At 41.8% G+C, this 18,680-nt stretch overlaps 1 protein-coding gene across 1 annotated transcript; it reads right to left on the reverse strand.

Annotated features, from left to right (window-relative positions):
- Positions 1–6,718: 6,718 nt before the first annotated feature.
- Positions 6,719–7,231, reverse strand: MSGN1 (mesogenin 1). Its single transcript, XM_010566741.1, has one exon. It carries the CDS (start codon positions 7,229–7,231, stop codon positions 6,719–6,721), a length of 513 nt encoding a protein of 170 aa, XP_010565043.1.
- Positions 7,232–18,680: the final 11,449 nt, after the last annotated feature.

The raw sequence follows: 18,680 nt of genomic DNA on the forward strand, positions 1-18,680 counted from the left end.
TGTGGGAAAACTCAAGGAGATTCCCTTTCATAATTGGACTAGGATTTATATAAAGCTGCTTGTCAGCTTTTCCAACAGCATGTGAGATATACACAAATCCATTTGAATATCAGTAAAACCTTTTAAAGACATGACAGTAATAGTCTCTCCACCTCAGAGGTGTCTGTTTATACTAAAATTCAGGAACTGTCTTCCTGGTTATATATATATAAAAACAAAAAACAACAACAAAAAATCCTCTTCAAGTGTTGTATCAACACCTCTTTGCCTTTTAAGTGGATATTTTATGACCACATGCTTTTCCCCCTGTATTTGGGATGTTATTTTTATATCCCTGTTAACACAAGTTGAAAGCAGATCAATCTTCTTTGTTTATGCTTAACGTCTTCTGCAATTTCAACAGGTGAATGATAAAAGTCTAAGCAGAAAGAGAAGTCTGGTGTGATTTGTTTTTATAGGAAAATAGGAACAATAACAGAAGTGTACTGCAGACAGTTATTTCCATTTCAAATAAATGGCAGTAAGTCAGTGCTACAACTAGCCTCATCTCTGGTCACTGACAGAAATGCAGAGTTCTCATTTTAACTACAGTCTATATTCAATGACTTGGCTAGTATTTGAAAGCTTTGTACTGCTTTGGTGATTTAAAGCAGCAACAACTTACTATTTATACTGAAGAATTAAGAAAACTGACATTTAAATTTTCTGGCCCCATTAACTTTCTTTTTTGGTATATAGTGCTTTTTTTTTTTATCTCAATGTCTTGAGTAAAAGAGCAAATGCTATGCACCTCTATCCAGAGGAAAATATGTTCTGACAATGATCTAATGATTTGGGAAGCTTTGGTTCAAGTTTTGGCTTCTGCCATAAGTTTGAGTCTTCAGCTAGTCACTGCCATAAAATTTCCACTCTTGCTTGTGCATGAGAGTCCAGAAACACCTAAACACAGTGTTAGCTAGATTCCCAAATCCCAGGCAGGCATGCGCTTTGAAAGAAGCGCTTTAAAGTGTAACTAAGCTGAATTGGTCTCCATATAGTACTTGGTGTAGTCATAAGAGAGCAAGCCTAGGCTCCTGTTGCTATGTAAAGAAGCAAAAAGTCAGGGGCTTGATCAGGGAAGAGGGTTCAGATGGACCTAGTTTCTGTCACTCATTAAAGCCAAGCTGCTTTACTGGGAGCTGGGACTTCTCTTTGCAGCTGCGTTTCCCATCCATTAAATGTAATAACAGCATTTGTGGCTGTATGGCAAATAAGTTGGGCAGTAAAAGTCGGTCAGATCCTGGCTCCTTAGAAGCTGAGGTGTGTATATGTTGTGGGGTTTTTTGTTGTGTAGAGTTTGGTGGTGTTTGTTTTTTGGGGGGGAGGGGGTGAGGTGTTTTGGTTCGGGGTTTTTTTTGGTGGTGTTTGGTTTTGGGGTTGTGTTTTTTTTTTTTTTTTTTTTTTTTTAAGCTACTGCCATGCAGAGCTTGAGGGATGGCCCCTGGCATCCCTAGGCAGAGGGGACGTGGAGCTGTGGCAGCTACCAGATAAGCAGCTCTCCTAAGGAACTGGCTGAAGCCCTTTTGCAGGAGGCTTTCTCCCCCCACCCCCTCCCGGCCAAGCACACCTATGTGCAGCCCAAATGTGTAACCATAAAACCTCTTGGCACCTACGTGGTGCCCCTCAGTGTAGAATTTCAAAGCGGTGTGTGTGGGCGAGCGGCCCCAGGCTCCCCTCTGCTTTGGGGGTGGGGGTGAGTTCTGGTGCTCTCAGAGCCAGGGCTTGCCTTCTTCCAGTGATCCTTTAACCACTGGGGCGTATTCTCTCCAAGGGACTTACTCTCCCCACCAAGAGGGAATTTGGCCTCCTTGCCATCTTCAGGGTGCTTGTCTAGGTATTGCTGCTGCTGCTGGCGGGTGACACGCTGCTGCACCCCGTTTATAGGGTGGGCAGAGAAGTTGTCATTCTCCTGAGTTCAGGTGGACAGCCTGCCCTGGAGAGGGAAGCTGTACAAGTCTCCTGAATCCTGGGCTGACACTCCACCTACCAGGCTTCCTCCTTTCCATTGGTGTGCCTTCTGCTAAACGAAGCAGCATCACCTATTTCCAGCTGCACCAGAACAGCCTCTGGTCTCTGAGGTACAGCACAAAGCCCAGAGCCTGTCCTCATGCTGTTGATAGCAGCAACTCCTCCCTCCAGCAGCACCAACTGCCTGGCTGATGGCATCAGAGGAGTTAACTTGTATAAAACCCTTTACATGTAACTGCCTGCTCTGCCCTGCATTATTCTTCTGTAATAAAAGGGTTAGGATGGCTGTGGGGCAAAAGTCCCTCTTTTCTCTGGCTTCTGAAATTTCAAGCGCTCTGACTCTGTGATCACACCTGGTTTGCCCCCCTCAGCAATTCACCCTGAGTGGAGGCAAGGGCCCAGCTCTGAGCATGAAGAGCTGCTCAGGAAAGCAGCTGGTGGGGTCCTGCCGTCTCACCCATGATGTGGTGCCCCTCGCTCATCTTTTCTCCTGCCTTCAGCCTCTTTCACTGCACTGCTCTCCGCTGTCTTTGGGCAGGGAGAGCGTATGGGTAGTCTGGGCTGTTTCCCTCTGGCTCAATGCAAAGTGTGGGTTGGTTTGTTTTTTAATGGCTGGGAGCACTTGTTTAAAAGGCAAAATATCCACTTGTAGTGTGCAGCAGCTGATTCTGGGAGCAGCAGGATAGTGTAGTCATCTCATCAGTAAACTGAGAATGAAGGACTAGTAGTTTAACCAAATTGCCAGGTTTAGAATCTCAGGAAAACCTTGAGATAGAGAAAAATCTGTTTCAATTAATTAATTTCTGTAGAAGATCATATAATATTCTTCATCCACTTTCTCTTTAGTATTTGAGCACTTACCTGCTGCCCTTTCAGCTTTATGACTAGTCATTCATGAAGTATAATTTCATGTACCAATTTCTTGTACGAGAAAACTGTGAATGCAGTAGAAAACTATGTTTTGGTGGTGGTGGTTTCTTTAGTAGCCATGTTCCGCTTTGCATGTTAGTAAAGAATTTCAATGACATGCTAACCTGGAAAAGGGAGAGCTCTTGGGGCTGGAAGAATTAATTTCATTGTCTGGGACTAAACCCTAGTTCCCTTTCCTGTAACTCTTTAGCATGGAAAACAACTCTATCCCTTAGGCAGAACACATTTTAATTCCTCAACAGTGAACTTCTAGTGACTGTTGGGCTGCTACTTTAGCTTTATTTCCATGTAGATTTTTAACATATTGTGTTGAGAGAAGATGCTTGTATGTGAAAGATATCCTCTACTTCTGTGACTCCTGCAACTTTTTCAGACTGAGGTTCCACTTTTTTGCCTCTGTTCTATGGATGATTGTGGTGTTGCTGGTGGAATTCAATATAGCTTTAAGGACCTTACATGCAGTCCTGGAGGCTAGATCTCATACCCTTAAGTGGGAAACTTAACTTGGTCTCTTTCACATCAATTAAATATCCTGAATTCCTGGGAGTAAAGGAAAGAGAAAAGAGGAGGAACCTTAACTGTATTCCATTTTATTGGAAAATAAATAAAATTTATCATTTAGTATCACCAGGACTTGTACCATCATGAATATAATAATTCAGACTATTTCCTCTGGATCAGTGAAATGGCTATGCCGGGGGGGAAATTACAAAAGGAGGGGTTTAAAGAGATGCTCTATGTCAAGTAGAGCAAGAATTAATTTCTTTCTGTGAGGGGAGAAAAACCTGGCAGCTCCTAGGAGATCCCGGTTACAGGCAGATACTGAACGTACCTGTGCCTCATACTTGTATGCTTCAGTCACTTCCCCTCACACACCCACGCAGGTGGAAGGAGAGAGCCCCTTAAAGGAGATCAAACAAATTAAACCATGCAAGAGTACAATGTATTCTAGTAAACTAAGTCCATCTTGGACATGGGCTTTGGTCCAGCTGCAGCACAGGGAGTGATTTTAGGGGACACTGTTCCCTAAGGTCAGCTTAGATGCAGCCATGTCGTGCTGGAGCTCAAAGTATTTAAAAGTATAGCAGCAGCTACAGCAGTTCTGGGGCTAGGGAGTAGGCACAGGCAAGGTCTAGTTCACTGGCACAGAAGCAGTAATGTGTCCTTCTGAAACTTGAAGCCTTGCCTTTGTGCTTACTTAGAGCTGTTGCTCCACCTTGGATTTCCAGGGAGACAGAGGAACTCTAGAGACGCCTAACAAGCTATAGCCCAGCATGTTCAGGGCCTTCACCTGCCACCTTCTCTGGGATGGTGGGAGATGCTAAGCCTGAGCCACTTTGTAAATCTTCAGGCTACCTCCTGCTGGGATGCTGTTTCTGCATAGAGTATTGCTTAGCTTTGTCTATGAGCAGCAGCCTTCTGAAGCTATTAGCTATCAGAGTCTTCACTTGTAGATGGGTAAACTGAGGCAGCAATGCTGGATGACCAGCCAAGGTCATAGATAAACTAGCAATAGAAGTGGATCCTTCTAACTCCTTGTTCCTTCGCTTTAACCATAACCCTATAGGCTTCACCAGCTAAACAGCTGAAAAGCATAGTCATTACCTGTGGTTTCAGGCATGGAAGATTTAAGGAACAAGGTTAAAAGTCTTCCCAAGCATTGACAATATACCCAACCACTATACTTGTGAATGATGATGGACTTTACCATCACAGAATGACAGGGCTATCTTCCTGTGCATCTGCTGGTGGTTTGCCAGCACAAGCGAGCAGGTACCACTTTACAGCTGTCAGTGACAATGAGAGCCTTTGAGAAAGGACATGGGAACAAGCTCTCAGTTATGGTTCTGTGCAAGATCCCATGGGCAATGTGCAATTTCACTCTTGCAAAACATAATCCAGCCTGACCTTGTCTATGTGGCTCTTTATCTGCTCAAATCTGGATCAGCTGTACAAGTTTATACTGAGGAATACTATGCTGACATTAGTGCTGCCACCTTATATGCACATAAAATTGTCTCTAGTTTGACAATTTTATAGGCCTTTAAAAAATGATTCTACTAATATTCTTGCTGAAACCCTAAAGCTTGTGAGAAATCTAACATTGGTTAAACCAAAACAGAAGCATATGGTATATGCTTAAATGTGGTTGCATCTTGAGTGACAGTGCTACCTGCATAAGTTTGAACGTAGCTGCTTTTTTGAGACACTGAGGGATTTCACACTGATTGCTCCAATATGCATGTACCACGTGAGAAGAGCACTGAGGCAGTTTAGGCTGAGCCTTGGAGAAAAAAAAAATGTACAAAGACATTTCTTTCCAAACAAGCAGAAAGAGGGAAAAAAAGAGAAGGATGCAATAAAGTTTTAGCTTTGCAGTGCTCTGCTACAGGATGTATCCACAAACCTAAGCCATCTGCCGCACACAGACATGCTGATCTATCCTTCCTGGTGAGACAAGCCTGTTACCTCCTGGCTGCTGCTCTCTCTGTGTCTTACATCTCCCTGTGGAGAAAAGGTTAATCTGACTTAATTAGCTCCACACAGCTCGGCCCTCGGTTTTGCTCCTCTCTGTGCGTTGCTGGCCTCAGCACAGTCAAGTCTTACGAATCAGTCTGCAATGAGATTTACAAAGCAACCCATATTTTTGGTGGTGTGGTGAGACCTGTGTGATACCTGTCAGATGAAAGTCAAAGTAACTAAGGATTAAGACTATGTCCTCCGTTGTTTGGTTTTTGAAGGGTTTCATGTGCGTGTTTCACAGGACTGTTACTAGCTGTAGGAAACAGCTGATCTGACAGCTTTTAATAAGGAGACATTATGGTTACTAGAACCCTCCTAGGTTTCAGTACACCTTGAGGATAAAACTTCCCATCCTTCTGATACCTGAATCAATTTATTTCATGTCAGAGGGAAGGAGGATAACTTGGCCTAATCTTATTTGTTCTAGCAATTTGATGTAAAAATGTCTTCCAGAATTTATCAGGCATTAAAGCAAAGGGGTTTTATACATTAAATACAGAAATATTGCACATTTCTGTATATATTAATAAAGAAGATAGGATATAACAGCAGTTTATCTACACAAAATGTCGGTTTGCTTATATTTCATTTCCAATATTTAGCAGTCATTGCTAGATTTTACTTATCTATCAGTCAGATACATAATACAAGATACAGACTATGACACTGATATTTATTTGTTTACGAGCAAAGATGTTCTCACTATTACTTAGTTTCTTGATTTTTAGGTACAGTGGAAACATGGATAAATAGACAATACCCGAACTAACTCTACATGTTCTTCCTCATTCTAGTATTAAAGTGCCTACAAATCAATACACTTAGTATTCTTAGAGTGTTGTTGTCATTTGCTTTTTTAAAATTCAGCTTAAAACCTATGGATTTACTATTGTCCTTATCGAACAGAAGATCAGTCAGAACAGTGACACGTAAATCCTAGGAAGATCGGTTGGGTTTTTTTTTTTACTTTTGTATCAGACTAGGTTTAATATTTCTCAGAAGCTTATTATTAAAAAAAAAAAAAAAAGACATAAAAAGGCAAAAAGTAAGACTTCTGTCTCAGCAACTCGCAGCTCAGGCTTTTTAGGCAATCCTACATCACCTTCCAGCATCGCGTCCTATGCACCACGGTGGCCCTCGCGCTCCGTCCTCCTCTCGCGCCCCGCGCCACCGGACTCCGGCAAGGAAGAAATTTTGCTGTTTTTTTGTTTGTTTGTAAAGACCCTGAGCGTGCCGGGGCGGGTGCCCCGGGTGGGGTCTACGGCCTCTTGACGCTGTCGAGGAGCTCCGTCAGTTCGCTGATGTACTTGATGGTGTACTTCAGGGTTTGTATCTTTGTGAGGGGCTGTCCCCTCTGGCTGTAGACGGGGGGCAGGTAGTTGCGCAGCGTGTGGAGCGCGTCGGCCAGGGTCCTCATCCGCAGCTTCTCCCTCTCGCTGGCCTTCCTCCGGCGCTGGGCGGACATCCGCACCTTGGTGCCCTTGGGCAGACGAGCCTGCCCGGGGCTGGGCAGGTAGGCGGGGGGGAAGTCCACCAGGCTGTAGCCCACCAGGCCGCCGCCGCCGCCGTAGGGGGTCTCCGCCACCGCCGGGCACGGGGACGAGGAGTAGGACTCGAAGGAGGGCGTCGGGGACAAGCTGTGCGGAGACGAGACGGCGTGCAGCTCGAAAGGCCCGGCGGCGCTTTTCCAGTCCCAGGAGGACAAGCAGCCGGAGTGCTCTGAACCCAAAGCGTCTTCCATGTTTATCAACGTCTCGTGCAGTTTGTCCATGCCGGAGGAGCGCTCGGGAGAAGCGATGCCCTCTGCCCGCCAGCAAAGGCTGGAGCCGCCGGCGGCCGAGACCTTTTTATGATGGAGGGAGGAAAGTGACAGAGTGGGAACGCGGGTTTGGCGAGAGGAGTTCAAAGGAGCGCCACAAGTGCTAAGATGGAAAATGAACTCCTGATGTGCTAGTTTCTTCTCAATGATAATTATCAACCTTCAGCTAAAAAGCCTTTACGCTGACAGGCGACAGCGAGAAAGGAGGAAAAAAAGATTATCTTCTCGCAACTAAACCAATTAAGGCTGCGCATCTACGTGTAACCTTGCGCTGGGGGGATAAGCAGCGAGAGAGGAAAAAAGAAAATTTACAATTTTACAAAACAATTTGCAGATGTAGAATTTAAAGATAAGGACCGTTAAAACAAACGCTGAATTTAAGCCACTGAGCCCTCATTTCTGTGTAACTGTTTGAAGGCGATGGCACTGCAGCAGTGATCCGTGCTGCCTGCTGCTGAAGTAGTCTCTCGTTATCTGCGTCTTCATCGTAAAAGTCAAAGATTGTTTGGATTTGCACGTGTTATGGCTCTGTGGATTTCTCTTCTCATTAGATTGTAACTAACTTCTCTCTGGATCACTTTGGTTTTCAACAGGAGAAAGGAGGAAAGAACAGCAATGCGTTCCCTGCAGTCTGTAGATTTATCTGCTATTTTAAATCATGACTGGAAAATCAAAAAGGAAATCCGAAATTATAAACAAAGTCAAAGTCCCATTTAAAAAAAAGAAATAGGAAAATGTAATTAAAAAAAAAAAAAGTCCAGGAAATAAAGTGTATAAACTTTGGGCCCAGACAAATGTTTTATATAGAAATTTAATTCAAAGTAATATACAGATTAGACATGTGTAAGAGAAGACTAGAAGCTACTTCTGTAAAATTTTCTACCTCTAGGAATCCATTCTTCTGCCAAAAAAATCCTTTTCCAGCCCTGACTCAGTGCAACAGTGAAGTTATATCTTAAGCAGTTCAAGTGAAAATGTATATTCTATAAATTAATAGCATTAATAATGAGCGCTTTTCATCTCTAGGCTTCAGAACAGCTTACAGTGGTGATTAATGATCTCTATTACTCTGGGGAAATGGATAAGCAGAGGCAAGGAGTAACTTGCCCAAAATCACACAGCAAATCATTAGGAGCGCCAGGAAAGCTGTCCAAAACTACTGAGCTCTGCAGCTCTACTGAGCAGCTCGGCTGCCAGCCATGAGTTTGTATCGGCCCATAATGGAAGCAAAATATAATATATAATGAAAAGAAGGGGAGAAAGAGTGCCAACCTGGAGGAAAAAGAAAAGCAGGGTTTATTTTAGAGCTTCTTTCTGTGTAACGATCTCTGTGTGCATCGTAAGCTACTCTGAAAAAAGGGGGCAAACGCCTCTGAATGGCACATAGCCAGAGCAAGCTGAGGCTTTCTGGAATACACCAGTTCTTTCCAGTTGTGAAATCCTCACTACAACCACTCAGAATCCAGTAGTCACCGTAGTCATTAGGAAGGCTTTTGTGAATTTTTATGAGTTTCGGACCAAAACGTTGGGAAGTAGCTTGTGGGAGACTTACTGATTTTATGCTGAGATGAGTAAGAAAGAACCAAAAAGTGAAGGATTTTTGCATTTCAACCCAGGTTGAGACAGTTTGACCATGATGATGTGTATCCCATGCAGAAACTCAGGGAACAGCTCCCCACAGTCAGGATTGCTTTGGGTTTTATGGTTACCCTACTGTATTCTGAGCTCTGCTTTACTCCTTCTTTAAGGAAAATAAGCTGAAACAATCCTAAGAATCGCAAATGCCTGCTACAGATTAAAATTAAGACAAGATGAATGACAGGTATTTTCTGTCACTTCAGTGAACTGAATGAGTTTCATTGAGGATCAAGACAACAGTCACAAAGCCACAAGTCAGACACAAGGTCTAATTTAGCATAAACAGGGGACTCGATTTTGTCCCAGTTAAAATCTCTCTCCCACTCTTTTTCTCTTTTCCTCCCCATATTTGAGTTTATAGTGCCTTTTCCATTTGACATGTCCCCTGCTCTTATTTTATGTCTTTCCCTTTTTTGGTAAACACAACAATTAAAAGCCTACAAATAGACAAAAATCAGGATGGGGAGGTGGAAGAGGAGGAACTTCTGCCAAGGTGTGCCAAGAAAAAGGAGCTTGCATGTATACATATGTGTATAGATATATAGGGAGAAATATATTAAAAATACACATATTGAGCATATATATATATACATAAACTGTTCTGCTCAGCAGTTTTTATTTTGGAATCAAGTGTTAATTAAATGCAGTCAAATTTAGAAGCAGAAGTTTCAACAAGTCACTTGTTTGCTGACTATAAACAATGCACGTTGCCAGCTAATTTATACGCCTAACCTATGGGTTTATCATAGAAAGTGTTGCTCAGACACCAAACGGGAGAAGATTTTGTGCATATCCAAGATGCCATTGCTGTAAATGACAGGTGAACACAGTCAGATTTCACCTCTGTATTCTTATATATAGGGATTCAGATGAGATTAGCAAGGGAAAAGTAATGCAAATTATAGCAATAGCTATATCTTTTCTTATATCTTACAGGTAAATGTTTAGAGCGACCAAGGCAGGATATTAGAGTATGTGGGCAACTGCTCTGGTTGCATGAAAAATCACTAGATCTTATAAGCTTATGCTTTTGTAAACTGTTACACGGACAAGAAAAAAAATTACAGGCTTTTCTATATTAATAGGTAATACGGGGCTAAGGCACATACTTGAAAACTGCCTTGCAGTTGTGCATCCTGTTTTATTACCATCATGCTCCCTGGTGCTATTTTAGTTTGTACCCACCTAGTTATGTCCCAAACATTGCCTAACTGCTGTTCAGGGGATGCCACCAAGGGCATAGGGGTGAGCAAAGGGCTTACCCATATGAGAGCAAGTTTTGCCATTAACACGCATCTTCAGAGCCAAAGAAGGGGCTGTGGCCCTGTTTGCTCTACTGGTATAGATGCAGCCGAAGGTTCAATTTCAAAAAATAGCCACCCATTTCTACCCACAGCCCCCAGGTTCCCAAAACGTACTCACACAAAGTGTGCCTCAGTTTTGGGCAAATCGGGAAGCTATGCAATGTCTCTCTCCACGATCCCTGTATGATCCATAGCCTATGTAAGTCAACAGAGGCTCATGGTATGGAGCTGTTCTTGGTTTAGCTCATTATTTTGGATAGCACTACGTTTCCACCCACAAGTATGAGAATCCTCAGTGTCCTGGTTTCAGCTGGGACAGAGTTAATTGTCTTCCTAGTAGCTGGTACAGTGCTATGTTTTTGTGTGACATTATCTCGCAAAGGCTGGCAAAAAAACAGGCAAAAATTACTGGAAATGGTAGAACGGTTCACAGTGTTGTTTTATAGCGGGGCCTTAAAAAGTACCATACAGAGGAAGGCATAGCTACAGGCTGGATACCAGGTTTGTTTTTCTATACCTTATGACTATTTGATGCTCTCTCACTAAAGAGCTAAGAAAGTCTAGTATTTCAGGTGGCACCTTCCCAGAAAGAAAATCCATGGGGAAAAAAAAAAAAGTATTTGCAATCTTTATTTTATTCTCTCTCTTGCAAATTTTAGGAATTCCCTTTTTGTCTGTCACTAATGTCAAAACATTGAAGGGTAGTGAGATACGAGGCTAACACCAATGAAATATGAATTAACACTTAAAAAATGATAAGGCATTTTTCTGCTTGACTGATAGTTTTGATTTTCATTTCAGTAATTTATTCTGCAGTATAAAGGCTAACATCTCAATCTTCATCTCTGAATGAATTACTGAATTCATTACGGAAGGGAGAAGTACAGATGCATGGAACGAGCAAAAATTTTTCCATTAAAAAACCACACCCATGGAATAGAATATTTTTAGAGCTTCCATATGTGTCTGATTCAGGTTTTAAATTTCAAACAAGTTGTCCAGATAATCACTGTCATCCACGAGTATGGTAGATAAATGCTTTTTTTTTGTGTACAGTTATTTAAGGACTGATGTACAAGGGTTTTTTCTATATTAGCATCTATTTCCACCAAGCTGTGAGTTTGGTAGGAGAAACAGACTTGTAACAATATGTAAAAAATCATATCAGATGGGAAAAATGCAGGCTGAAACTGAGTAAACATGGATAAATGTGTTTCAACAACACTAATCCCATAACAGTCAGCCTTCTTTACAATTAGGACAGAAGTCTAATCTTATATTATTGACAAGAAGCAGATTGTACTAGTATCCTTGTAGAGCACTTAGACGATAAAGCCTCATCTTGCAGCTTGTACCATGAAAAAAAAATCTATATTTCCCCAAAGCTTTTAAAGTCGCTTCATCTCTTATTAAACAAGAGGTTTCCCAAGTATTAGCTGCTATGCTGCCCACTCACTGCGGAGGCGGCTGTTACCGTCCTGCTTTACAGAGGCGCAGACGAGGAGTCAGTCACCCGTATATAAAACATGGGGCCAGCAGCTGCACGTCTCACTAACTCCAGCAGATGCAGCAGGTGTTCAACACTTCTGAAAAATAGTCTTGAACACCTCGGTTTATGCTCAAGCTGGCAATAAAGGAAGGAAAGGATCCACCACATTTGTTATCCAGAGTCACATTAGCCACCCCACAATGCTCCTCTCCTTTTTAAGGCTTTCCCTCAATTTGGATAGATGTATTTTTTAAAAATAAGTAGACTTTGCAGCTTTTTTTCTGCTTGTGGAAGATGATTTAATCTGGGTCCAACCTCAACTGAAATAAATAAGACTCCTAGGTAAGCAAGCTGGTCAACAAATACATACTTTTTTTTTTCTTTCTTTCTTTCTTTCTTTTTTTTTGAGGTCAATATGCCAAAGAATACAGATGAATAGCCAGCTACAATTCCCAGAGGGAAAGAAGGCAGTAAGAGAACCAGGACTGATCCTGAGTCCAGGCCTATGAAACAGAGCCTACAACCCTTACTATAATCAATGAAAACCACATGTAAATTGGATGTCTAATTGTTACTACCACCTTTGGCCAAACAAACTTGTGGCTAGCACAAGAGAAAACGTTGTTATTAATTTGTAGTAAGACCAGGAATAGGCAAGTTCTAGTGCTGTTAAAAAGTCCTGCCATAAACATTTAAAACCTTTCATGTTCTCAAGGGCACAACTCCAAAATGCCAAACTAAGAGCCTGCTCGTGGAGAAGAAACAGTCAAGTAAGTACCATTGATTTCACTGGGGCTTTGCATAGTGCCAAGCATCTCTCTGGCATTGCCCTGGCAGGATCAGGACCTATCTATTTGCTTTACATCCTCAAATGTAAGTATTTGATCCTCCAAATAGTAGCGGTCCCCATCGACTGACAAGTGACATCAGCTCCGCAATTCATTTAAAACATCTGATCTCCAAGCAACTGGCTTCCCAGATGAAAAGGCCTACGTGTGGAATTTACACCTACCCACCTTTTAAGTAGGGAGTTTATTACCTAGTGGTTTTCAGCTGATATTTAGGAATGCCTTTTTAATACCCCTGTTAACAGAAGTTGAAAGGAGGTTCAACTATGTGGTTGGTCTTTAATGTCTACTGGTTACTTCAGCCAGAAGGACAGGGCAAAGCTGGGGGAGGAAGGGGAGCCTAACAAGGTTTATTTTGCTTAGAAAATGAGAAGTAATAGATATTATCAAAATAATAGAAGCTCTTTCAGTAGAACTCCATTATTGGTTAGTGCGGCTTAATTATATCAACTTTCACATTTGGTTTCAAAAAAATTTGTCTGCTGTAATGAAGTGGATATACTCCAGTTTTTCATGGGAGAGGTGGAAGGTTACCTGTTAAAAAATATTTCAAAATCATCATCGATGCCTCCTTTTCTACCCAAAAGCATACATCCATTTTTAATAAATGATAAAGTACAATACAGTTTATCTCCAAGTGTTTCTTTTAGTCTCCCCATGAACAGCTCAATGATTGTCTTTGCCATGTCTGATAGTGGTTTCATAGGGCTTTTTAAAAGACTGGGATAGCACCTAAGGGTTTGTACTTTTGTTTTCCTGCTACTACAGTGGGCTTTCATGCCCCGTGCTCTAAATAGTTCATTTTGCAGCATGATGAATTTTCCAAAACTAGGTACCTCTTACAGGAAATTCCAATAGCCAGGAAAATAGCATTAAAATCTCAGTTGTGACTATTTCTAGTCGAGCTGCACGGCTGAAGCTGGGTGTTTGTGAAGGGAGCTATTTTTCAATTGCTGTGATTACATTTCAGCTCAGGCTGTTACTTTTCATCCACTGAACCTCCTCATCAGTATTTGCTCATTTCTTCCTCCCCCATGTCCTAGCACTGATGTGCAGAATTGCTGCATGCTGCTTATAGAAACCATGTTTCATCTCAGTGCTAAATGAAGTTATGCTCTGGGCACAGCTTGCAGTTCAGTTTAATAATTATAAAATGGATCGATAGTCTGGGTAAGAGACAACGTACAAGTGTTAGATTACAAATTTTACTTAGCTCTTACATATTTCACATTCTGAAATAAAGTGCTGTGTGCCTGTTCAAGCCACCTTTCACAAGCACATGGTTAACCCATGGGTGAGGACCATTGATTTTAAACTGCAATCATGAATTTCTTGGCAAGTTGCTAAATGTTAATTTTAATCACATCCAGTCCTACAAAAAAACCAAGTCTGTCCTTCAGTCTACTGACGAACATGAATGGCATGTTGTTTGGGAGGTTTTTTTTTCATTTGCTCTGAATGCTTCCATGAATTTTGCAGAACAAATTAAACTCAGTGTTGCAACAGTCCCATGAATACATTTGAGTAAAACCGTTCCTTTTTTTTTTAATAGGTAACGTTGCAGGTACAGACGTTTTCAGATTGTACCGAAATGGGGGAAGTGGTTAATGCATGGGAGAGCAGACCCGCCATTCGGAGGGGACCTGGACAGGCTGGAGAAAATGAGCCAGGAGCAGCCTCGGGAGGTGCAGGGAAAGCAAACGCGAACCCCTGCGCCGGGCGGGATAACCCCACGCAGCAGCGCAGGCTGCGGGTGACTGGCCGGGAGGCAGCTTCCCAGAAGACCTGGGGAACCTGGTGGGTTGGCAGAGTGGAGCAAATCCAGAGGAGGGTCACCAAACTGGCCAGGGCGCTGGTGAACAGGGTGCATGGGGAGAGGTCCAGGCAGCTGGGTCTGTCCAGCCTGGAGACGAGAAGGCTCAGGGGAGACCTTACCGCTGCCTGCAGCTACCTGATGGGAGAGTGAAAAGAAGAGCAACCAAACTCTGCAGAAGTTCACGGTGGAAGAAAGAGAGACAACGAACACATCAAGTTCTGAGTCTTACAAGCCTTCGACCTTTCAGTGATGCATTATAGGCTTCCTGCTGTACTTCTGGTGATAGAAGAAGACACTGATATTTTTCCTGCCTGGTGAGATTTTTGGGCAGTTGTATTTGGGTGACAAGGGCATGGTGCAGAGGTCAGTATTCTCCACCATGGAAGACCCTGCTCCCTTTTTTTGCCTCACGATCAGCTTTTATTTTCCACCTCTTCCCAATTTTTCTACCTCTAGCTTGTCCCACTATGACTAGTCATTATTTCTTTTCCTCTTTTCTCTATCTTTTCTTTTCCTTTCTCTCTCGTTTTTTTTTTTAAGATTTCATCTATTTGATTTTCAGTCTCTTACTCATTCTTTATGGTGCTTCTGATACCAACAGCAGAACACGATGCTTTTTTTAGCATACCCTACCCACATACATCATACATCTCTGTTTATCTGCTCAGCTGCATGGATAAAGTTAATCTTAGAAGCAGGAAACATTTAATTATCCACTTGAAAAAGACTTTTCAGGAAGTCCAAAGCACAGGTTATCGAATAGTTACAGTAGTTATAGTTACAGTATATAGCTACAGATAAGGGCTCAGTTAAGGTTGTAAAGTTGCAAGAAGTCATTTACTTCTGGCTGCTGCTGTTTAGAAAACTCTTATATTATTTTCATTTCTATTTTGAAACACATGACAGAACAAAAAACCTAAAATCCTACCAGGAAAATGTATGTATGGGCCAGTAAGTCAAGCTTATAAATCTATTAGGTCAAACAAAGAGAAGGTAAACAAAGAGAATGTAAAGTGTAGAACTAGTGGGAAAAAGGGATTACTAATCAAACTCTTAGCTTGCCTTCACTCTGAGAGCCCATTTAACTGTATGCTGCTGGCCACCCCATCACTCTGATGAGACACAGACATCTGGTTTGCACCCTGCCTAAGTTCCTGCTTAGTTAATGGTAATTGGGATGTGTAAAATCGGTGCATGCATGAATAAGCAGGTAGATCTTACAACAGCAGGCATGCAGATCTTGAGGGCAGCTGGTCCTGGCTAAAATTCTGCTCTCTTAAGGTCCAGTTTGCTGCAAACCAGGGAGAACAGCAAAGCACTGTCTGGAGAGGCAGCACAATCACATGGATGGGAAATCAGGTCACAAATGTCCTGTTTTCAGCCCTGCCACTGACCTGCATGATCATAAAAAGACCCAGTCTTCCTCTCCTGCTCCCCCAAATCTCTCCCTACCTTAGATACAGACTGTGTCAGGGGAGGGATTACCTCTCTGCAGAGCTCTTCTATATGATGCCCACCAGAGTGGTCAACTTAAAGCTTGTGATGCTGTCCTATTACAAACTACTGCATAAAATGGAGACAGTATCAGGAAAAAAAATTAAATCATTCTCCAGGTAATATTGCTTTAAGCCAGTTGAGCCCCCAGAGAAGTGATTTTCTAAAGTAAATACTGGCAAATGGGTTGTAGTAAAAAAAAAAAAAAGGGAATCTTCAATTTCCCTGACATTGACCTGCCCTGTCAGGCTGGGATGCCCATTCATCAGTCTCTTGCTCTTATCTGGTATCTGACATTCTGTGATGAGTTGAAAGCAAAGTAACACAGATGGATAGTGCTCTCTTTTGAAGAACAAAATGTACCAGGGAACTGAATTTTCAAGTACATTCAACGTGAAGTTAACTCTTAGATTGAAGGAGCATCTTTTAAAGGAGAGGGAGGAAAAAAAAAGAAAGAACTCAGTAGGGCTATTGGGGATTCCCTATTAATGTGCTTATAAAGTAAGCTAACATTTACATAGTCCCTGCTACTTTCAGTGTACTTCAGACAATGGCTAATCAATACTCATTACACAGCTTTAAAAAGGCTGAGTATTCTGGGGTGGTGAGCCGCATCCTCCCAAATACAACATACAGCCTGAAGCCAGTTATTTGGCCAGAAACCTCCATCCCTGGAGTTTTCCTGAGATCAGACAGGCTGTCCTCCTCCACGGAACCTAGCAAGCCATGTCTCCTTTCAGAGGAAAAGCTCAGTTTGGAGAAATATCATTTGCTCATGGCACAGGAAGGAATTTCATGCAGGTAATTTTTAATTAGTGAATGCAGTCTACCTTAGGCATCAAGTCTGAGATGAGAATGAAATGAACCACTGGCTCACAGACCTGGAATTAACCATTACGGTCCAGCAGAGAAATCAGCTGATTATATTAAATTTTAGACAATCATGAGGGATACAACAGTCCTGTTTCAAATATTCAGCTTTGTTCCTCCTGAATCCTGTTACTCCCTTCTTATTTTGAGGTCAAATGGTAAACATTAAGAACATCCTTCATATATCCTAGGTTATACACTTAATTTTACTCACATATGCTCACGGTGCCAGTAACACCCTGATTTTTTTTCCAAGACTTCCTCTTCTGGCCGGAGGAGAGAGAGTTAATTTATTTTTCTTTAATAACAAAGCACAAATTTAAATAAGATTTAAGAAATGGCTCCATGGCTGTCAGTCTTTTCTCAAGCTTGCTAGGTGCCAAAATTCGTGTTCTATGGTAAGAAGTTCCATTTCAACAACATATTCAAACCTACAGAAGCAGCCAATCTTTACGGCTCAGTGGGCTTTACATCAGACTCTGTATTCCTTTAAAATCTTCCATGAGCACTTTCTCTAGTTTAAAAGAAACTCTAATAAAAGAAGTTCAAATATATTTTGTCTGACGTTATAGAAAGGCCACTCAAATTCAGCAATAGAATATTTTCTGGACACAAATTGTATAATTATTTTTTCTAGTGTACGTTTTCAGGGTAACTTTTAGAGCTACTTTTGCTCCTGGATCTTCCACCTGGTAAAATGTGCATGTAGGTGTCTGGCCAGGGGCACAAGCACTGGAGGGAAAAGATCAAAGGCCTATAAATGTGTCAAACTTTCAAATGCAAATCACCTGCCATAATGCTGCTGAGAACAAATCCTTCATTATCACCATTCTGTGAAAGGCTTAAATTAGCCTGAATTGGCTGAAAAGAACAAGAAAAAGCAAGCCATTTATCTTCCTGTGAGTTTTATTACCTTTAGATTTATTTGGCTAATGGTTCAATAGTCCACTAATCAGAATATCTGCATAACAAATTCTTCAAATGATCCATAAATAAAATATGTGATCACATAATGTTGCTATTAAACTGAGATCTGTGACAATAGGTTATTAAAAGAGTCCTTACAATAAGCCACTCTTCTTAATTGCCAACCTACGAACTACCGTGATTTATGTACTAAAAATTATCAACTGGCTTCTTAGCTTGAATTACATTTAGGGGAATTTATTAATGTGCACTTCTTAAACTGTGTGTGCTCCAGATATATGCCATACTCATCCTTATTTTAGGCTGTCATTATTCTGAAAACATAATTACTTTCTTAAATGGTACTATGTCTTGGGGTTTTTTTTGTAGATAGTTTCAGTATTGTAATAGAACATTTGATTGATCTAATTGACTAGAAGAGCAGGAGTTAAAAAAAAATTGCACTATACTTAATCTTTATTTATAAGGGCAGATGTTAGCACTCTCTTTTGTTAAATGAACAACTGCAGAGAGATTTGTTAAGTGAGCTTCATTGGGATCTTTGAAAGAGGATAAGCCTTGAGCAGAAAGCTCTCGGTCAGGCTGGACAAGGAGCTGTCTGGGGGGAGCTCAGCGAGCGTCTTCGGAAGGTGTCTTTGGCTGGGGCTGGTGCGACTCCCCAGGACATCTGTGTTGGTAACCGATACCTGCACCAGGGACACCTGGTACCTCACTGGCTTTTCTGGTGGTCAAAGTCTTGATATAGTCCCCCTCTGAAAGATCCCTTCCTCCACAATCGATCACCCACTTGGGTTACAGGCTGAATTACATGATCAGTTAAACACAATGTACAAGCGAGGGTCTTTTCCCCGGGGGCAAGTAACAAGTTTATATGAGTTCATACAAGAAGTCTATATGAGGTTATATAGATATCTACATGGATGTCACGTCACAACGACCCTACACCTTTGAAAGCCTTTCCCCATTCACTGTCATGTCAAAGCATTTCCAAGTCTTGGGCTTCTGTGGTGAAAGT

This window comes from Haliaeetus leucocephalus, unplaced genomic scaffold (genome assembly GCF_000737465.1).
Source record: "Haliaeetus leucocephalus isolate CR32 unplaced genomic scaffold, Haliaeetus_leucocephalus-4.0 Scaffold217, whole genome shotgun sequence".
NCBI lineage: Eukaryota > Metazoa > Chordata > Aves > Accipitriformes > Accipitridae > Haliaeetus > Haliaeetus leucocephalus.

Bases quoted from the DNA above. Each gene is read 5' to 3' on its own strand.
- MSGN1 (XM_010566741.1), bottom strand. From the start codon at position 7,231: ATGGACAAACTGCACGAGACGTTGATAAACATGGAAGACGCTTTGGGT.